General features: G+C 44.4%; 1 protein-coding gene across 1 annotated transcript in view; it reads right to left on the bottom strand.

The window, feature by feature from the left end:
* Positions 1-1256: 1256 nt before the first annotated feature.
* The window catches only part of THAP7 (THAP domain containing 7), a 558991-nt gene continuing 537255 nt past the window's right edge, over positions 1257-22992 (bottom strand). The window contains exon 5 of the mRNA XM_044059751.1: positions 1257-2845. Coding sequence (XP_043915686.1) covers positions 2038-2845 — 808 coding nt within the window. The 3' untranslated portion in view covers positions 1257-2037. The remainder of the gene's footprint in view (positions 2846-22992) is intronic.

Below are 22992 nucleotides of genomic sequence, written 5' to 3'. Positions count from 1 at the left end.
GCAAACTGGGGGTTGCTCTCCAATGTGTGCTCCCTGGGGCACATAACGCATGGGCTGTCCCTGAGAGAACAGGATTATCGGAGCCATACCCAGAACCGATGGGGGTCAGGGCGGACTCCGAAGAGGAGATGGTCAGAGGCCTTGACTCACTCGAGATGACCCTCTGCACCATGTCGAAAGCTGAGAGAGTGTGGACATCCCGAGAAACAAACAATGGAGCCGCTCTCCTCGGATCCAACGGGGGAGTCGGAGCACAGCCCACCGGCGCTGAGATGCCAAGAGGGAGGCTGCACTCTGACAAACTGAGGCAACAGCACCCCCCTCAGATCCAATGCAGAGGCTATGGCTCCAAGAGCTCAGATCCGACCCGCTCAAGGCCACGTCCAGAGTCGAGGTACTAGGTATCGTCGGCACCGGCCCTCCGACCCAGAGGGCACTTGGATCCAAGGACTCCAAAACCATGGGCTGGATTGGAGAAGGGGCGAAGAAAGACTGAGAACCCCCCCACTGCTCTGGAGAGAGAGGGGGCTGGCAAGACCCCCATCAGGACCTGGTTGCTGATAAACTTCCGCATCATCCTGTCCATCTCTGATTCGCTTAGACTGCGGGTGGAATGGGACAATGAAGCCATCGACACCGGCCGGGAGTGGCGGTGAGAGGAGACTCTCGAAGGGGGCTGAGATACCGCTGGCTCTGGTGAAAACCTCAGAGAACGGAGCCGAGGGGTGCTGGGCCTAAGAGACTTTTTGCCTTAGCTGGAGGCTCCGACTGTGCAATGCAGTCAGGGGACTGCTTTCTGGACCTATCCTTGTGCCTCCTGTCAGAGTCCAAAGGTCTAGAAGTGGGGGTTTGAGCTCTGGAAGCCTGTGAGGGAGAAAACATGGTAGCGGCTGCCACCATAGAAGACGAAGTGGGGACAGCCATCCCAGATGCTGATAAGAGGCCTTTCATAATCAACTTTGCCCTCCAGTCCTTGAGGGCTCTAGGATTAAACCCTGCACAAATTGCTCAGGCCGTGTCCAGATGGGCCGCACCTAAACAAAACGCACAGAGTTGTGGCCACACACTGTGCATTTCTTAAAGACAGGCTTAGGAACATCTGCCATGTCTAAGAAGGGCCCACACACATACACTCTCACTCACACGCACTCTCTCTCTCACACACACGCACACATGCACGCACGCACACACACACACACACACACACACACACACACACACACACACACACACACACACACACACACACACACACACACACACACACACACACACACACACACACACTAGCACTAACTGTGGGAAGGGGAACATAGGGAAACAACACTAACTGATAACTTTTAAATCTAACTTTTTTTTGTACCGACAGTTGAAGCGGGGAGGCAAGGGTAAGAATTTTACGGGACACTAGCTAAACAAAAAACTAAAAAATCACCAAAATAACCACTAAACGCCTGGAACTTCAGGCCATGCTGCTGGGCTGGAAAGCGGCAAACGAGATCTGAGGGAAGAAGGAGATGGAGGGGCATTATGGGTAAGGGGAGGAACTTGGAGCTCAGATCAGAAGCTGGTGATGTGGCAGTCTTGGATCCGATCCGGATCTGAATACCCACAGGTTGAAGATCAAATGAAGTAAACTACTTCAGATACATATTTAACTAAACTAAAAAAAGACACATCTGCATTACCAAAATATGACAGAAAAAAACACTACAAAATTAATTTTGTTTGGTGAATGGACTCCACCTAAGTGCTAACAATATGACACTAGGCAAGCAGGCAGGGACTCATTTTATGTTTAGTGCCAACACAAGTACTCAGACAAGATTTTCTGTATGTCTTTCAATCAGGAGATGAAGTCTTTTGGCAAGCCACAACTTTAAGTCACTAAAAGTGTCAAAAAGTACTTTCCCTGTGCTAAACTCTGAATAGTGGTCTGTTCAAGGGTTTATTAAGTTGTGCTTCAGCTTCTTGGAATCAGCACAGCTGAGACTAACCAATTCTTTTATGATATGAAGAGCCTCCAATACATTAGACTTATAATGTGGCAGGTACTGCCAAGAACTCACCAGACCATTCAGCATCAATACAGTTTAACGGCTTTGAAATGAATTCTAGGTACTTCTGTTGAAAGTCATTAATAAGTTGCAATTCAAAGACCTGCAGATGTTCTTTTAGCTTCTCTCGCACATCTGCTGCCTGTGCCTGCCTCTCCCGCATACGCTCTTGTTGCAGTGCTGCTATCCTCAACCGAAGCCGCTGCTCTCGTCGTTTGCATGCATGTAACTGTCTTTGTACTTTCTCAAGTGCTTCCACAGCAGTTTCGGCTCTGCGCTTCCACTGTAAAGCATTCCCAACATGGTAACTATGTTCACTGGAAATGTATGCTCCGGGAGGTGGGGGGAGACGAGACATGTACATAGAAGGAGAAACTGGGCGGGAAGGTTCAGATTCTGACTGTAGTTCCTGACAGCTATCGTTTGCAAGAATTTTACTAACAGACACCTGTAACACAGAAGAAATACTGCCACTCTCAGTTTCATCCTCTTGTAAGGAAGCCTGGTTCAGAATGCAGTTAGAGTCTGTACCATCAAGGATTGAGTCTACCACATGAGGAACGTCCAGCAGTGAATCAGGGAATTCATCAGTACCTATAATTTCATCCCTGGTTTCTCTTTCACTTAGCCCACATCGTTCCAAGGCACTACTAGACTGAAGTTCTGGTGTGCTAATGGATGCACTATCTACAGTACAGTTGTCCTGTGCATGTTGACAGTCTGATAAATTCTCACTGTGCAATGTGCTGCAGTCTGTAGTAGGGGCCATCTTCAAGTTTGTTTTTCTGCTATGGAAAAGTGAAACGAAAGGTTCAGGTTCATATTCATTAATGTGCTGAGACTAAACAAGTTACAAATACATACGAGGCAAAGGTCAATTAAAGACAATAATGCATACAGACACAACAGAACTGTATACACAAAGTAAGACGCATTAAGGTAAATAGAGTGCATGATAAAATACAATTCAATAGTAGAATAAATCAATTAGTTAAGTCAGACAGATAGCACTTTAAGGAGTGTTTGACCCACTCACAGTGGATGATTTCTTCAGCTTCTTAGGCAAAATGTTCCAAAGATGCAGTTATTGACAAGTAAAGGCCTAAAAGTCAAAAGACTGAAGCCACACCACTAGGTGTGCCAGCAGCCCCTGGGTGGATAGATACTAAGAAAAATCTCATTGGTGGAGGGACCCAAACATAAGGCTAGACAAACCCAAACTAGAACCTTAAAAGTACTGTTGAATAGGCAGCTAGCGAAACTTATGTGGAACTACCATAATATGGTGATAACATGACAACCCTGTGAATAGCAGGGCCACATAACTTTGTAAATGGTGCAAGCATTGAGTTCTCAATTCTGGGCATCCTAGGTAAAGGGCATTATAACAAACACGCACCACAGTGGAAAGGTCTGTGGAAGGAATAGGGTACTTAAGAGTGGTGTTCCTATTATGGAAAAAGGAGGATCTGATTGCCACTTAAATCGGATACTTTAAGGTCAGCTTATTATCAGAAACTATAACCAAAAGTCTTAAATCTCAGCCCAAATTATAGTTTATCATGACTACATATGAAATTGGGGAACAACAAAGTACAGTTGTGTCCCACTTACCATAACTGTAGCTGTCTGAGTAGATCAGTGTTGCAGTATGGATACTTGGTCTTCCTGCCATGCAGAAGCCCGCAAACGGCCTGATTTTCAGTCTTTGCATCATCACTAGACAACAGACATCCAAAGACCAACATATTGATGGCAGGGTATAAGAAGGGCATCCATCAGTGCCACCCTTCAGTTTTTTTCTAAGCAGTGAACAAGGAGTCTAATGCCTGAGGACAGCACAATCTCTCCAGCTGTCTGAAGCTGAGTGAGGAATAGGAACCTCATAGGAGGCAGAGAGGGGATAATGAAGATAAGAGGACTACCTGCAGAGAACTCCTCTACCCACTGTACCCAGCAAGGGAGAAGAGAAGTGGTACGCAGATAGAGGGGCTGGAAGGTGGGAGTCTGCACTGCAACACTGATCTACTCAAAGATCTACAATTATGGTAAGTGGAACAGAACTTTACTATGTTCTTCACAGTCAGTGTTGCAGTACTGACTCTTGAGAGGACTACCAAATCCAAAAGGTGGGTTGTAGGCCATCTGTATAACCCTAGGAAATAAGGCTTTGCAGCATGGCCGCAGCAAAACCTGCTCTAGCCCTAGAGACATTGCCTAGGTTGTAGTGTTTTGTAAAGGTGTGCATAGAGTTCCATGTGGCTGTCTCTATGATTGCCTGGGCAAGGAGTCCTTTGAGAAAAGCAGCGATAGTTGCCCCATGCTTGGTGGAGTGCGGGCTTTAATATGTCCAGGTAGAATGTTTCCACTGTGGGAGTAACATAACTTAATGCAGTTGATCATTCTTTTGGAAACAGTTTGTTTTGAGACAGGCCTGCCATGTTTACCCTCTGCAAAAGCCAGCAATAACTGCTCTACTACTTTAGGGGGTTTTGTCCTGCCTAGATAGTATCTGATTTGCTTGTGCACATCCAGGGGGTGAAGGACTTGCTCTGCCCTGTTTTGTGTATTTGGGTAGAAGACTAGCAGGTGGATAGTCTGGTTTAGGGCAAGTTCTGATACCACCTTTGGCATAAATGATGTGTTTGTTCTAAGGGTTTCCCTATGACTGTGAAAGGCTCTTTAGATTTGAGAGTTTGAATCTCTGAGACCCTTCTTGTTGATGTGATGGCTATAAGGAAAGTGGCCTTCCATGTAAGCCTCTTTAGATAGGCAGTGCTGAAAGGTTCAAAGGAGGGCAGGGTGAGTTTCTCTAGCACATAAATTAGATCCCAGGTAACTGCAGGGTTCCTTCTGGGTGGTCTCAAGCAAATTAACCCTTTCAGGAAAAGCTTCATTGGGAGGTGCAGGAAGATAGGTGGTGCACTACACACGTAAGCTGAGATGGCAGATGCATGTACTTTAGACAGGGACTTTCCTACTTCAGTATTAAACAGGTCCGAAAGGTAGTCCAAGACTGAGTTGACATCTGCCTGAAAAGTGCTGGTGTTCTTTATAAGGGATGACGTGAGACTGTGGTCATCCAACCACAACTTCGGTTAAGGTTTTGGTAGCAGACAGACAGGATGTCTCCCTCAAGACCCACAACCTGAACGCCAGAAAATGAAGCCTGCTGAGCAACCTCAGACCTGACCAACTTGTGTGAGGATGACAGTGGTAGGTAGGCCGGAAACCATGCTGGCCTCCCAGTGGGTCGAGTCAGAAGGTTTTGGTCTAGGAGTAAGTGGACGTGGGGAATGATTGGGGGGGGGGCACATTGCCTGGGTCGTCAGTCAACTACTTTTTTTTTACTTTTTGTCTTTACATTTCTTTGGAATGACACTAGCAGAAGCTGATGTTTGCAAAGATATTGCAGTAGCAGTGGGTTGTAGCACCACAGAGGAAACTGAAGACAAGGACTCCAAATGGGTGGCTAATACCTCGGCCCTATGTTTCAGGTTTTTTGCATGGCGCTTTGTAAAGTCAAGACAATTACAGATGTCATACTGAGGCCCCAAGTAGAAAAAACAAAACCGAAAATCTTTCTGTGGGATTGCTTCCCACACTTCAAACAATCGTTGACCTTTTTAGGTTCATAGGTTCATACTAGGCTATCTGCCCATAAGCCTAGCCAGAGTGTGTTTGGCTTTCGCCACCCATTTTAAATTAATTTTGCTATGCCCTTTTTTGAGGTTAGTATACTGTGCCTCTGTCTAACAGTGACACAGAAGTGATACCCGGGGTAAACCTACGATCTCCCATCCACTCATCAAGATTCCTCTTGAAAAGAGTCAATGAGGGACTCTGCCTAACGTGGACTGGGATTTTATTCCAGAGTGAAGGGAGCCTCTGGGTTATGAATCTGTCCCTCCAGCACATCCTATTTATTTCAGTGCTGAGGTTCAAATCTCTTTAACATTAAATTAGAGGAAAATCAATAAAGGGGTACTTATCTTACTGGAAGGAGGAGACTCTCTGGAAAAATGAATTAATTAATGGACTGTGAGAATACTGAACACATGAAGAGTACTGGATTGCATGGCTAGAAAGAATTGAAGATGGCGCTCGACACCCTTCTAATAACCGGATATCCAGATATCAGTCTTTGAATGTCCATCGGCTAGGGATGATGGAAATTTCTGGAAATCAGGCCGGCCACAGGCTTCTGCATGGCAGTAAGACCCAAGAATCAGTACTGCAATACTGACTATTAAGATCATAGTAAGTTATGCCCTTACTAGAATGACAGGTTTAGCTGGTATTAGTCCAGACACTAGGACACACAGACTGATCACTGCAAGCACGTATCTTTCAGCAACAACAAATAAATCTCTTGTAAGCTTGAGCCTCATCCCCTAGTGTTCTGCTACTCAATGACTCACCAGATAGAGTGATGCCAGAATAGTCTAGCAAGCCAGAAATATTATTTCAACCATACAATAATGGACAATTTGGGCAATCCAAATTAGAGGCCTCTCTGGTGCTCCTCAAGGTCCCTTGAAAGGGACAATTTGGTGGGGGACAGGTAGGTGAGATGCTTCTAGTGTCCAGACAAATACCATTTAAACCTATCATTCTGGTAAGTACATAACTTGTGTATTTAAGTTTGTATATTCTGGGCACTGGAACATGTATACAAAAATCCCCAGCAAACCTTGGGAGGTACCCAAGACAAAATATCTTGAAGGATAGATGCCCTTGTGACGTCTCTGCTCTGGGCCAGTAATCAAGGAGCCTCAATCCTCACCACTGACACTGGTGAGGGATGTTCACTTGGAACAAAAACAGATACAAAAAGTATTTTCAGATTCAGGTCTCTGCACCAAGCACAATTTCCCTTAAGAGTACACAAGGAGCGCACTCAGTTCTGGGGCTGGGTTTGCCCCTCTCTTTCTCCAGGCCCCAAATAAGACTCCTCACTGACACAGCTGTAGACTGTAGAGCTGAGTCCTCAGCTGGGTATCCCAAGCCAAGTCCTCCACCACCCTCTATGTAAAAACAGTGCTCTGTGTCCCTGCTCAAAGTAGCTGACACACACACACACACACACACACACACACACACACACACACACACACACACACACACACACACACACACACACACGGCTGGCACATATTTACCAGCTATGCTCTCTCTGCCCAGACTATAAAACAGATACTGTCACCAGAACACTCCAAAGCCAGCTACTTTAAGGCTCCTACAAGGGTACCCAATTATACTGAGCAAAATTAATACTAATAGAAATGGTAGTGTTTGACCAATGCAGCAAGGCTTTCAGGAGCAGCCACAGTATCACCAAATAAATAAGTACTCTCAAAGGTTAAAATATTCTCTAAAAGACCAGCCACAATGAAAAGTTTAAATATATTTAATAATAAAAAAACATGAAAATACTAAATATCTATTTAGAATAAAAACTACATTTTCAGTCACAGTAAATATTAAAAATAACAATGATGGAAAGATTCACACAAATACAGTAAAAACAATACTTAATTAATCTCACTATATTTTCCTGACTGATCTAAAGAATGATTGTCCCCTAGTTCACATACTAGAGCAGGCAAGATGAAGTGGTCGTGTGATCTTCCTTGTTAAGTTTTCACAGAAAGACTGTCCTGAGGCTTTTCTCTCATCTAGTACTAAAACCTCATTGCAGTGCTGGATTGCAGAATGACATCACATATGCCTGGTCACCTGACTTCTAGTTCCCACAATACCCCTTTACTAGAAAGTGAGCCAGACTCTTGCACATATGCCCTACCATATACACACAGAGCTTTGCTAAGATGTGTTATAGCATCTGGAAGCTATAAAAACATTTCAAGACTTCCACCCTTCCAGGGTAGCAATTAGTTCACCTCTATGGACAATACACTAGGATTCCCAGTCCTGGTTTTCACAGACATTTCATCTCTGGTTGCAATCAGAAAGTACAGTTGCATACACTTACCATAAATGTAGATATTCAAGTGTATTCACTGTTGCAGTCATTACATTTGGGTTATTTGCCTGCAGGTAGCCCTCAGCCGGACAGAATATCAAAGTCTTGGATCACTGCATCGGATGCTGTCTCTTCTTCCATGATGTCAGGTCATCAGGGGTATAAAACATGCAGCTGATGCCACTACATCAGTTTTTCTTGCCCCAGATGTCAGGTGCCCCCATAATGGGAAGCAATTATATGTTAGGTTGCACCTCCAACACAAAGCAAATACACCAGAAAGCTTAAATACACTAAATAAGAAGAAAGGTATAGCCAAGAAAAGTTAGGGGGCTGGAGGGAGGGTAACCAGGACTGCAACAGTGAATACACTCGAACATCTACATTTATGGTAAGTGTACACAACTGTACTATGTTCTTCATGTTTCACTGTTGCAGTCATTACATTTGGGTTGATTCCCAAAGCTAAGGAAGGGATGAGGAAGTTAGAGAGCACTAGGACCAGCTATTAAAACCTGCAAGACTGCAGTGGCAAACCCAGCTCTGGATTTAGAAAAAAATAGGCATGTGGTAATGCTTGGTGAAGGTATGTAACTGAGCTCCAGGTAGCAGCTTCTAGGATGTCCCTGGTAGGGACTCCACTGAGAAAGGCTGTAGAGGTAGATGCAGCCCTGGTGGAATGTGATCTTATCCCCTGTGGGGTAGGTTTTCCATGGTGCTTACAGCAGAAATGAATGTAATGGGCTATCCACTTAGAAATGGTTTGCTTTGAAATGGCCTTCCCCTCTGTCCCTGCAGCAAAGCCGACTAGCGGCTGTTCAGATTTTCTGAGAGGCTTAGTCCTGTCTAAATAAAATCCAAGTTGTCTGTGCACGTCCAAAAAATGCAGTATTCGTTCTCCTTTGTTTTGTGGATTCGGGAAAAAAGTAGGCAAATGAATGGACTGATTAAGGGCCACACTAGACACCACCTTGAGCATAAAGGAAGGACTGCTCCTGAGGGACACCCTGTCTGCAGGGAAGATTATGAGGGGCTCCATTGCCATGAGGGCCTGTAATTCAGACACTCTTCTTGCTGAAGTGATGGCTAGAAGGAAGGCTGTTTTCCAAGAAAGGAATTTCAACTCTGCAGTTGCAGCTGGCTCAAAAAGAGGTTGAGTGAGCTTTTCCAAAATAAAGTTAAGGTCCCAGGCTGGAGTAGGGGCTCTCCTGAGTGGTCTTAAATTTTTGGCCCCCCTGATGAATTGCTTTAGCAGGGTGTGAGAGAAGAGGGGTCTGGTTCAGTATTATAATGTGCTGAAATGGCAGATGCATGAATTTTAATTGACGAAAAGGAAAGGCCCTTGTGGAGCATCTCTGTTAAGTACTGAAGAATATGCGGTAAGCTGGGCACCGTTGTCCCCATCCCCTGAGTCTGACTCCAGGGACAGTATCTTTTCCACTTTTCAGCATAGGATTTTCTAGTACTAGGCATCCTTGCTTCCAGAATGACATCTAGCACCTGCTTACTGAGGGATGCTATTGGAGAGCTCAAGGAATTAGCCAGGCTGCAAGGTTTAGGGTTTGAAACTGATGGTGCAGAATCTGGCCTTCCTGCTGGGACAGCAGGGAAGGGGGTCTGAGGCAGGTGCCATGGTTCCAGCAGTGTTACACTGCGCAAAAGGGGGTACCAGTGCTGGCATGGCCAGTCTGGTGCAATCAGTACTGTCCTTGGTTTGTCCTGTTTGATCTTTAGCAGAACCTTCAAGAGGAGAGGCAGAGGGGGAAAGGCATAAACTGAGAGGCTTTCCCAGGTAAAGGACAGGGCATCCACTTTCCAAGCTTGACTGTGGGAAGTCCTTGTGCAGAATTTGTCCAATTGGTAGTTCTGAGGGGAGGCAAACAGGTCAATCTCTGGATTCCATTTGTTTCTCAAAAGGTTGAATATCTTTGGTTCAAGTTTCCACTCATGTGGGTCCACGAGATTTCTGATTAGGTCACCTGCCAGTGAATTTAGCTTGCCTGGCAGGAAATGAGCTTGTAGGTGCACTTGGTAGTTCAAGGCTGTGTTCCACAGAGCCATAGCTAGTCTGCAGAGAGGGTACGAGTGGGTTACCCCCTGCTTGTTTATGTACCACATAACTATGGTGTTGTCTGTCTTTACCAATAATTGTCCTGGAAGAATGAGGTCCTTGAAGGCTGTCATGGAATTCTGTACAGCTAACATTTCTTTTTGGTTGATATGCAGGTGCATCTGTCTCGGGTTCCATTTGCCGTGAATGCACTGCCCTGCCAAGTGAGCCCCCCCATGCATAGTCTGATGCGTCTGTTAGGGTTTGGGCGGCAGCGGGTAGAGAGAATGGGAGCCCCTTGTTGTGGTAGCAGACTTTTGCCCACCAAAGGAACTCCGTCTTTATACAACGAATGATAGGAATCATTGATTCCAGATCCTGAGAATGTTGACACCATAGGCTTTTTAGATAACATTGTAGTTTCCTCATATGAAGGCTTGCATATGGAATTAGTAGAATGCAAGAGGCCATGAATCCCAGGGCTTGCAGGATTTTCCTTGCAGATAGCTGGGTCTTTGTGGCCAGTAGTTTGAAGTAGGTTGTCAAATAAACTTGTTTCTCTGGAGTGAGGAAAGCCATCTGGGAAGTTGTATTCAAGCTTGCTCCCAGGAATACAATTTGTTGGCAGGGTACCAGGTGAGATTTCTTTTCATTTATGGTGTACCCCAGTGAGTTTAGAAGTTTCTTTACTAATGCCAGATGTTTTGATAGTAATTCTTGGCTTTCTGCCTGAATCAGACAATCGTCCAAGTATGGGTATATCTGAATATTTCTCTGCATGCAAAATGCAATGGCTGGAGCTAGACACTTTGTGAATACCCTGGGCGCAGTAGATAAGCCAAAGGGAAGTGCAGAGAACTGACAGTGCATGGAGCCTACCCTGAAGCGTAAGTATTTCCTGCAAGATTCCCTTATTGGAATGTGCAGGTAAGCTTCCTTTAAGTCTAAGGTTGCCAACCAGGCATCTTTGCCTAGCATAGGAAGCAGCTGTTGAAGGGTTAGTATCTTGAAATTTGGGAATACCAAAAAAGTACTTAGAACAGAAAAGTCCAGGATAGGACGCCAGGAGCTGTCTTTTCTGGGTACCAACAAAAGTCTTGAATAAAAACCTTGTCCCTTTTCTTCTGCTGGGAGAGGTAGAATAGCCCTGATACTTAGAAGAGACAGAACCTGCGGTTGAGCCTCTGCCCACTGATTTGGGGGTAGGTCTGGCCAACCATTTGGGGTTGGTAGGGTGTGGAAGCGGAATCTGTATCCTTGGGAAGCTATATTCAAAACCCATATGTCCTGGGTTATGAGTTCTCAGTTTTTTGCATGCAGTGCAAGCTTTCCCCCTAAGGGAGCAGGCAGTAGAGCAGGGCTTGGGAGAGTTAAGGTTAAGTTATTGTGACATTCTTCCATGGGGGGGTGTCTTACTATTTCCAGCTTTGGAAGTGGGAGCCCCCCACTGCTTATGCCTGTGTGTACCTTGAGACTTTAGCCTAGGTGGTCTGCTATTCCTGGGTTTGGACTGAGAAGGCCTGACCAAGACTGGAAAGGACCAATTTGTAGAAGGCCAATGCCTACTACATCTGGGAGGGTGTACTTGTAGGAAATCTTTAACAGTTTGCACAGATTTAGCTTTTTCCTCCACCTTTTCAAGAACTTCTTCTGCTTTGTTGCCAAACAGGTGGTCTTGGTTAAAGAGAGCATTCAGTAATTTAACTTTAACATGATCTGGCACGTTTTGCTCCTTAAGCCAAGCATGCTTTCTAAGTACAGACCCAGTGACAGCAGCCCTGCAAGATGCTTTTAAAGAGTCAAAACCACATTGCAAAGTATGTTTATCAACTTGTTCAGCAGAATGCATTAAATCCTGTAATTCTTTATGTTCAGCACAGTCAGGAATCAACATCATTTTCTGTTTAAGTAATCCCATAATATGCTGCTGATACTTTAACAACATATGAAACTAGCAATTTAAGGCCCTAATGGCCAAAGTAGTAGAAGTGTATACCTTCTTCCCCCATCTGTCCAAGGCCCTGGAATCTTTATCAGAGGAGGTATGGTTTTTGGCAGCAGTAGCCTTAATGCCTTTTGGTCCTTGGGAAATGGTCTCTGGATCCGCAGTAGGATTCTTGAAGAGGAACTTGTGAAAGTCAGGTACTCTAATACCCGTCAGGTTTTCTGGGAGATGGAGGTAGAGAGTCTGGGGCCAGGCTAGATTCCAAGAAGGCATCATCTACAATGTCCAGAACAGGAGAGATAGCAAAAGGCCTGTGTTGGGGGAGGAGTAAGAATTCCCTAAGCCTCTTTTTGGAGTCAGAGTAATCCTGGCTTTCCCAGCGGAAATGCTCCCTAAGAGAGTGCAAGGTTTCACCAAAAGAAAAATCTTCTGGAGGGGAAGCAGATGGAATTAAATCCTCAGCATCAGAATCCTCATAGGTGGATAAGGGCAAATCCTGGTAATCAGAAGAAACAGAAATTTCAGAATCCCAATCAGAAAAATCAGAAGTAAAATCAATTCTAGGTCTCTTACAGGGGGAAGGCTGGCTTCCCCTAACTAAAGTAATAAGGTCTTCAGCCATTCTAAGCATTTGTTTTTTAGGCATATGGGCCTGACCATGCAGTTTGGACATCAGTTTTCTAAGGTGTGGGTCGAGTTTTAGGCCTTGATGAAGAAGATGGCAACTGTTTGAAATGCAAATCTGTAGGCCTGAATACACCCTCAGAAGACGGTGCCTGCACAGCGACTCCGGACTCATCTAAGGTAGAGACATCTGCAGGTTCCACAGTCAAAGAAGCACCTTGCGGCATACCGGACTCCGAATGGGTCTCAGTAGAGACCTGTGAATCTGAAGTAGCGGGTATCAGGGGCTGCGAAAGCACCTCACTGAGTACCGGCAAACTGGCGACTAGCTTAACGGAAGCATTGTCTGCAGTTTTGGACCTATGCGGTCTGTCTCTGTCTTTATCTTTACATTTTTTCGGAATGTCTGTAGTCGGATGGCTTACCGAAGCTGTTTCTGGATAGTTAAACAGAGTACCAAAATAATTTGCTGCAAAAATAGACCAATGACGAATAGTTCAGGGGTTGAATAAGGCATAAAACCGACAGCGAGGGATGTCGTGGTCTGGACCTAAGCAAGGAATGCAGTACGAATGAAAATCTTTATGAGGTATTTGTTTTCCATAGGTAATACAATTGTTAACTTTTATTGACATCGGTCAAGAGCAATAAAAAGGATTCCCAACAGGGTACTTAACTTTTCTGAAAACTTCGGTTCTGAAACTCGAAAACGAAAATTTCAGGAGTCGGCCGACTGGCACTTGCGAACTGCTTCTACTTCGGGCACCACATGGCAAGAAAGACTGATGTAATGGCGTTGGCTGCATGTTTTATACCCCGACGACCTGATGTCATGGAAAAAGAGACAGCATCCGACGCAGGGATCCAAGACTTTGATATTCAGGCCGGCTGAGGGCTACCTGCAGGCAGATAACCCAAATGTAATGACTGCAACAGTGAAATATGAAGAACATCTGTAAGATACAATCATTATGGCCTAAACATGGTAATTTAATTTCAGACTATTTTTCAAAGTTAGCTGGACTAAGATTAACCTATTCTCTTCCAGTATCCTCTGTTACAATATAGTCATTTCAACCGTTACAATACAGTCTGACATACAGGTGCATTTCTTTTCTGTCCAGCAGAACCCACTGTTTGTACATTTTAAACACAAGTAGCTTTATAAATACATTTTCAACACAAGCATCTGTACAAATCAGGTTGCTAACAAATTACATAATTCTTTACAAAACTCCAGCTAGCTATCCTGGCATATGTTACACATCCACTGCCCTACTTCTGGAATAACTGTCAATACCTCACACATCATCACAGCCTCAAAGGAGTCTTTGGATTTGAAAAGGTAATTCAGACTGTAATGCTTTGTGAAAGTATGTTAAGTGGACGATGAAGCCACAGCACCTATATAATCCAATGTCAGACCCTTACAAATGCTGCAGAAGAGGCACAAGCCTTGACAGAGTGCACCTTGGGTCTGTCAGACAAGGCTTGTTACTGGAATAGTAACAAATTAGAAAAGGAAATTTTTATTTTCTGGCCATTTTTCTCTGTGGAAAAGGAGATAAATTATCATACTGCCTATGACATTTAGTTCAGTCTAGGTAGAATCTGAATTATCTATGCATATCCAAGCAGTGTAGCAGATATTCTCACTGACTGAGTTGAATGGATTGATTCAAGAAGGATTTGTACTCCATCCTTGTGAAAAAATGAAGTATGTTTACTATAAAGCTCACAATTCTGAAATTCTTCTAGCAAATGCTACAGCCACAAGAAACAGGATCTTCTAAAAAGAAATCTGAGATGAGTGGAATGGGCTGGCTCAAAGGGAAGCAAAGTTTACTTTTCCAAAACAAATTTTCGATCACAAGAAGGAGCTGGGGATGAAATGGAGGCCTGGAATGAAAAATACCTTTAAGGAAGGCCTTCCAAATCAAATGGTGTTCAAGAGATGCCGAACTCAATCCAGTGTATAAAGATGAAATTACTGCTAACTGTACATCAATGAAAGAATAACTAACCCCTTTTCAGAAAAGATCTGACAAAAATGTCGATAAAATAAATAAAAATTAATTCATTCATTAAATAAATACATACATGCATACATCCAATGGTGTACAAGGGTTACTCTTTTGGCTGCCTGTCCAACAATACAATTTGTGTCATTTGCCTTCATAAATAATCTGGGATGCAGTGTCCAAGCTTGCTCCCAGGAATACAATCGGTTTACCTTTGAAATGTTGAAGTGCAACTTGTCGAAAGCCAGTTGCACGAAAGTATGTTTTCAAGTTCACAGTTAGCTGAAAAAAAAATGCATCAAATGTGCAATGAGCGAATGCACATTAACATTCGCTCATTGCAGATTCGGCATTGTGGGTGCGGAGTGCACTATAGTGGGGATAAGGAAATGGATCCCTTCCCCACTGTAGTGCAACCTCGGAGTTATAAAGTAGGGGGGGTGTGGGGGGGCTTACCCCCTGCATTACAGTGTGTGTTCGACATCTGAATTTGAAACTCAGCAAATCTGCTGTTCGATTTGCTGAGTTTCGACATTGAGATGTTCGACAGTTCAGATTTAACTTTACGGTTCGCCCAACTGGCTGTTCGTAAAGCTGACTTTCCATGCTTCAAAGGTAAACCATACAATCTTTTGACTGGGGACTAGTTTTGGTTTCTTTTCATTGATAGTGTACCAAATGGAGGTTAGAAGGTTCTTTACAAATATCAGGTGCTGCAACAGCTTTTCCTGACTGTCTGCCTGAATCAGGCAATCGTCCAAGTACGGGTAAATTTGAATCTTTCTTTGTCTGCAATAGGCAATGGCTGGAGCCAGGCATTTTGTGAGAACTCTGGGAGCAGTGGATAAGCCAAAGGGAAGTGCAGAGAACTGATAATGCATAGATCCTGCCCTGAAATGTAGGTATTTCCTGCATGAGTCCCCGATCGGGATGTGCAGATAGGCATCTTTTAGGTCTAGGGTGGCTAACCAGGCATCTTTGGATGGCACAGGAAGAAGCTGCTGAAGGGTAAGCATTTTGAATTCTGGTACCACCAGGAAAATGTTTAGAATGGAAAGATCTAGGATTGAGCGCCAAGTGCCCTCTTTTCTGGGTACAAGGAAAAGTCTGGAATAAAACCCTTGACCTATCTGTTCTGCAGGAATAGGTTGAATTACGCCACTATGTAGAGCAGGGATTGAACTCGGTTTTGTGCCTCTGCCCACTGGTTTGCAGTGAGTGGAAGTAAAATTTGTACCCCTGGCATACAATGTTGAGGACCCATCGGCCTTTGGTGATGGAGGTCCAGTTTTTTGCATGATGGGCAAATTTTCCTCCTAGGGGCATGAGCAACTGGGCAAAGGTGAGGAGTGCAGTTGAGAAGTCATTGTGAATTCTTTCTGTAAGGAAGTGGCTTAGAACTTCCTATTTTAGAAGTGGAGGCACTCTATTGTTTAGATCTCTGCATACCCTGAGACTGTAATCTGGGGGGGGGTCTGTTTTCCCCTGGGTCTAGTTTGCGATGGCCTTGAGGGGGCGGGAAAGGACCAATGTTTCGAGGGGCAATGACTACTGAATCTTGGAGGCTGCACTTGCAAGACTGTCTGCATAGACTTAGCTTTTTCTTCCATCTTTTTTAAAACCTCTTCTGCTTTGGTGCCAAACAGATTGTCCTTGTTCAAAGGAGCGTCTGGTAATTTTGCCTTGACATAGTCTGGCATGGCCTGCTCCTTAAGCCAAGCATGCTTTCTCAGTACAGAACCAGTGACTGCTGCCCTGCAAGATGCTTATAGGGCATCAAAGCCACATTGCAAGGTATGCTTGCTGACTTGACTTGCAGAATGCATAAGTTCCTGTAATTCTTTGTTTTCTGCACAGTCTGTAAAGATAGATAATTTTTGCTTAATAAGTTCCACAATATGTTGCTGGTATTTCAGCATGTGAAACTGGCAATTCAATGCCCTAATGGTGAGAGTTGCAGTGGTGTATACTTTTTTATCCCATCTGTCTAAAGCTCGGGAATCCCTGTCCGAAGGGGTGGGATTCTTAGCTGTGGTTGCTTTTATATCTTTAGGCCCCTGGGAAATGACCTCTGGGTCAGCAGTAGTATTTTTTAAAAGAAATCCGTGAGAGTCAGGGACTCTGTAGTACCTGTCTGGTTTCCGTGGAGCAGGGGTGAAGTATCAGGAGTTAGACTGGATTCCATAAAGACATCATCCACAACATCCAGAACTAGAGGGATTGCTAAAGGTCTACGTTGTGGCAAATCTAAAAATTCTCGGAGTCTCTTTTTGGACTGAGGATAATCATGGCATTCCGAGTGGAAATGCTCTCTTAAAGTATGTGGGGTTTCACCAAAAGAAAAATCCTCTGGAGGGGAAGCAGAAGGAATGGAGTCCTCTGCATCTCTATCCTCATAAGCAGATGAAGGCATGTCTTCATATTCAAAAACCTCAGAGTCGTCAGACTCTTGGTCTGTTAAAGCTGCTGGGGACAGGTCTCTTTCTCTTAGCAGGGGAAGGCTGGCTTCCCATAATCAGCATAATCAGGTCTTCTGCCATTTTAAGCATTTGATGTTGTGGCAAGGAAGCACGTGCTTGAGTTTGGGTTGTCGGCTTTTTAGGCGTAGCTCATACCCTTGGCCTTAGAAACTCGGAAGTTTTAGACAGAACTGAAGACGTGAAAGAAGAAGTCGTAGGTTTAGGTCGAATATCGGTAATGCGAAGAACTTCCTTGGAAGCCGGTGCCCGCACAGCGGCTCTGGACGCATCCAAGGTAGAGACATCCGCAGGTTCCATAGTCAAAGAAGAGTCTCGCAGCATGCTGGATTCCGAACCGGTCTTGGTAGAGGCCTGTGAATCCATCAAAGCTGGCATCGGGTGCTGCGAAAACGCTTCACTGAGTACTGGCAAACGGGCGACTAGCTTAACGGAAGTGTCGTCGTCAGTTTTAGACCTGTGCGGTCAGTGTCTCTGTCTTAATTCTTACTTTTTTCAGCAGATCAGTAGTCGGATGGCTTACTGAAGCCATTTTAGAATACGGAGATCGAGAGCGAAAGTATTTAGCGACAATAAGGGCCCGGTGATGAATAGTTCGGGCATTGAACAAAGCATAAAACCAACAGCGAGGTATGTCATGGACTGGCCTAAACAGGTGTCGCAGTAAGAATGGAAATCTCAGTGTGGTATTTGCTTTCCACAGGCGAGACAATTGTTAACTTTTTCTGACAACGGTTAGAGCAAGAAAAAAGGATCCCCAACGAGGTACTTAGCTTTAGAAGACTTCAGGATGATTCAATTCGGAAAGGAAAACTCAGGTAGCAGCCAACCGGCACTCGTACGAACTGCTTCGGGCTCCTCGGCAAGGAAGACTAATGTAATGGCGTCAGCTGCCTGTTTTTATACCCCTGATGACCTGACATCAGTCCTGAAGCTACAGCAACCCACACAGAAATACTAAGTGTCTGGTATTCGGGCCGACTGGGGGCTACCTGCAGGCAAATAAACCAAGTGTGATGACTGCAACACACGAAGAACATCAGGATCTTCTAAGAAAGAAATCTGAGATGAGTGGAATGGGCTGATTCAAAGGAAAGCAAAGTTAACTTTTCCAAAACAAATTTTAGATCACAAGGAGGAGCTGGGGGATGAAATGGTGGCCTGGAATGAAAAATACCTTTAAGGAAGGCTCATAGGTTCATAGGTTGGTACTAGGCTATCAGCCCTAGGGCCTATACAAGCCTAGCCATAACAATTCCCTGGCTATTTCTTCCCACATTATTTACTTTCTTGGACCCCTGTCTAGCAGGGCGACTGACGTGATCCCTGGGGTGAATTTCCTTTCTCCCATCCAATCATCAAGGTTCCTCTTGAAGAGGTCCAAAGAGGCACTCTGCTTGACATGTATGGGCAATCTATTCCAGAGTCTGGGGAGTCTCTGGGTCAGGAACCTATCCCTCCAACATGTTTTGTTTATTGTGATGACAAGGTTTAGATCCCTGGAGCGTGTAGCTCTGAGGGATTGGGATTTCTTTAAGTGTAGCATGTCCAGCAGCTCTGGGTTTGACATGGCCTTGTGTGTTAAGCAGAGATCGCCTCTGAGTAGACGATATGCGACAGAGTATAGCTGGAGTTTTTTAAGGCGGTCAGCGTAGGGCATCTGCTTTAGGCCTGTGATTCTTTTAGTGAGGTATTTCTGAGGCCTTTCCAGTTGTTGCAGATGTCTTGAGAGGTACATACCAAATGGGGCGTTGTATTCTATAATGGGTCTAATGAGGGATGAGTACAGTGGGACAATGACCTCCTTTTTTCTGGATGAAAAGCCCTTCGTGATGAGGTGTGCCACATAGAAGGATTTCCTGACTGTTGTGGCAATGTGGTTATCGAAGGTGAGACCACTGTCCACCTGTGTCCCTAAGTCTCTTATCACACTTTCTGTGTTTAGTGTACTGCCACCTATATGGTAATTCATGGATACATGTTTTTCCCAAAGGGATAACAATACATTTCTTGGCATTGAGCTTGAGCCCATGGCTCTGGCACCAAGCATCTGTTTCTGTAAGGCCCTTTGTAGAGTATCCACATCATTTGTGGATTCAATAATGGCACCCAGTTTGCAGTCATCTGCAAACTTTGTTAGCCAGAGTCCCTTAGTGTTGACCTGTACTTCAGAGAAGTAGATGCCAAACAAGAGCGGCCCCAGGACTGAACCCTGAGGTACTCCACTTGTCACTTGTCTGGAGCTGGATTTGGAGTCAGCTACTTTTACAGTGTGGGCTCTATCAGTAAGCCATTTAGCAACCCATTGGGTGACATAGGGATTAATGCCCAACTTAGTAAGTTTATCTATGATTCCAGAGTGGGGGATGGTGTCAAAGGCCTTGGCAAGGTCTAGATAGGCTGTGTGGACCACCTTACCCTTGTCCATGGCTCTGGAGACTAATTCAAAGAAGTCAATCAGGTTCAGGAGACAAGATCGGCCCTTCACAAACCCAAACTGGGTGGGGTCCAGTGTTTGAAGGTTGCCAATGTCTTTGTTTATAAGTTCCATGATAATACGCTCCATGGCCTTGCAGATAAGGCTTGTCAGACTGATGGGACGGTAGTTTCCGGGATCCAAGGTGGATCCCCCCTTGTGGATTGGGATAACTGTAGCTCTGCGCCACTCAGTGGGCACGAAACCTGAGGTGAGGCTATGATTAAACATGGCACTTAGGTGAGGTGCCAGTTCATATTGTAGTTCATGTAGTACACAGCCCGGGATGTCATCTGGTCCCATGGATGCTGTATTCTTGGCTTTAGAGAGTGCGTTTTGTACCTGTGTGGCCGTTATTACAGGAATTTGGCAATCTTCCGGTATTGAGATGGGCCATTTAGGGGGTGAGAGTGGGGTGAAGTTGGCACTGAATCGATCTGCCAGGATATTGGCAATATCCTTCGGATCAGTATATTTAATGCCATTCTTTTTTAGCTCAGAGCAGATCTGAGCACTGCCAAATCCAATGGTATGCAAGAGATGCTGAACTCAATCCAGTATGAAAAGATGAAATTACTGCTAACTGTACATCAATGAAAGAATAACTAGCCCCTTTTCAGAAAAGATCTGACAAAAATGTCAATAAAATAAATAAAAATTAATGAATTCATAAATACATACATACATGCATACATCCAATGGTGTACAAGGGTCCCTCTTCTGGCTGCCTGTCCAACAATACAATTTGGGCCATTTGCCTTCATAAATTCTCCTAGTAGAAAGGTTTTGAGTGGCTATTATCAACTCCTTCATCTTTGATAGGATCACTGGGTCCACAACCATTACAGGAATTGGAGAAACCATACAGTTAGTCTGAGGGTCTGAATAAATGGGTGGGGCTGATAAGACGGACCAAGTAACAACCTCAGGTGTTGTGATAAGAAAAGGGGTTTTCTCTTTAACAAAGGCCATAATAAGGGAAACACCACCTGGCATGGCCAGAAGTGTTATGAGATTGACATGAGCTTCGCACATCATGGCTTTCTGCGGAAATCTAGAGACCGGGGGAACTAGATAGAATGTGTAGAGTCCTAGAGTCAGCTGTGGGAGAATGCATCTATTGGTGAATATTCCTGTTGACAGATGATGGAGAAAAAATTGTCAAGTTTGCTTTTGGATGGTGTAGCAAAGAGATTACAGCAAGATACCTCCCATCACATGAAAACTGTTTAAGCTAGTAACTGCTCTCTCATAAGTGGTCTGTTAACAAGTATTTGTCTGCTCGACCTATCTGCAATTACAATGGATGTACATGGGATGTGCATAGATACAAGACAGTGATATAAAGCTATGGCCCATTCCTATACTCAGAGGATCTTGGCAAAGGGAGTAAGGAGGAGTTCCTCCCTGCTTGTTGATCTACCATACCACTTCCATATCATTGGTTTGGATGGATACTGCATCTTACAGCAAATTGTCTTTGAAGGCCTGCAACACTGGTACATAAGTGGGACTTAGTTCCAGAGAACGGATAATCTCTTGAGACAAGCACCTGTCCCACCAACATGTTTTGTTTATGTTACAGACGAGGTTTAGATCCTTAGACTGGGTAATTCTAGCACTGTTTGTTTTGCAAATGTGTAGCAGATCCATTAGGGCTGGATCGGAGAATGCCTTGTAGGTTAGGCATAGATCACCCCCTCTGTAGTCTGTAGGAGGCTGAGTACTGTACTGGGAAAGGACATGTTTATAACCTATATTATTTTACTGAGAAACCTCTGTGCCTGCTCCAACTGTTGAAAAAGTGCCTGGTTAGGTATATGCCAAAAGGTGCACTCAACTGTTGGTCTAATGAGGACTTAGTATAGTGGGACTAGGATCTCCTTAAATCTGGATGCCATGCCCTTACTTAAGTTGCATCATGTGGAAGGATCTTCTGACTGCCATGGACACATAGTGACCAAAGTCCAGGATGTCATCAACCTGAGTTCCCAAGTCCCGTACCACTGGGTCTACTCTTAGCGAAGGGTTATTAATGTTGTAATTTGCAGAGAAGGTAGTCTTCTCAACGGGTATATTACACATTTTTTTTTGCCTGGAGTTTGACTCCATAATTCTGGCACCAGTTATTTGTCTGTGTCATACCCTCCTGGTGGATATCTACATCTTTGGGGGAGTCAATGACTGCATTCGGCTTGCAATCGTCAGCAAATCTGGACCGTCAGAGGCCCTCTACATCTGCCTCGACTTCAGAGAAGTATATTCCAAACAAGAGAGGTCCAAGTACTGAGCCCTGTGGGACATCACCACTAGTAACTGGTCTCTTGGTGGAGGTGGATTCCCCCACCCTAACTTCACATGTTCCATCTGAGCCATTTGGCTATCCATTGGGTAACACAGGAATTTATGCCTAAATTTGTGAATCTGTCTACAATACTCAAGTGAGGTATTGCGTTAAATGCCTTTGCCAGGTCAAGGTAGGCAGTATGTACCATTTTGCTCTTGTCCATGGCTCTAGTGACATTCTTGAAGAAAGCCACAAAGTTTAGTAGGCATGAACTGCCCTTGACGAAACCAAACTGGGATGGGTCCAGTGTTTGAAGAGTTCCTATGTCTTTGTTTATCATGTCCAGAATAATTCTTTACATGGCCTTGCATATAAGATTAGTCAAATTTATGGGTCTGTAGTTCCCATAACAGACATGGTAGGGGGTATTTCCTGTGGGGACTGCTGGTGATAGGGGATTAAACTGCAGATAAATTTATATCTGCCAACAAATTTGCTATGCCCCCTGATTCGGTAATAGAAACTCCATTTACTATTAGTTCAGCACACTGTTGGGTGTTCCGTTTAAGGTTGTGTACATAACTGAAAAATGCCTTATGGTTAACCTTAACCTAGGAGGCTATTTTTGCCTTGAAGTTGGCTTTGGTTAATTTGATTAGTCTTCTGAATGGTTGTTGAGACTGCTGAGGAAATTTGTGTCTCTTTTGGGCATAGTCACTCCCATTTTTGGATATGATTTTCTTTCTTTCGTTGTACAACCTATTTACACCAGGGGTTCATCAAAGGGGCTTGTTTTTGGAGTTAGTTCCAAGTTTATTTTGGTTTGGTACTGCTCTTTCTATGCAGTTATTCACATGCTTGTAGGGGGTTTCCATTAACATTTCCACATAGGCCACCATGTTTGTTTTTTGAGTGTAGGGGGGCTTGAAATTTAGCTATGCTATCGCTTAATAGAAGGTAGCTAGCCTTGTAAAAGTTCTTAAAGGTTCTAGGTTATGCCAGGAGTTCAGTCTTTATATTTCAATGGTTACTGCTTTGCCATCTGATCACAGCAGTGAAGACAATACAC

Source organism: Protopterus annectens, chromosome 17.part0 (genome assembly GCF_019279795.1).
Source record: "Protopterus annectens isolate FY-2018-M chromosome 17.part0, PAN1.0, whole genome shotgun sequence".
Classification (NCBI taxonomy): Eukaryota; Metazoa; Chordata; order Ceratodontiformes; family Protopteridae; genus Protopterus; species Protopterus annectens.
The sequence above is the reverse complement of the archived record's forward strand: the minus strand, read 5'-3'. Positions and strand labels throughout refer to the sequence as shown.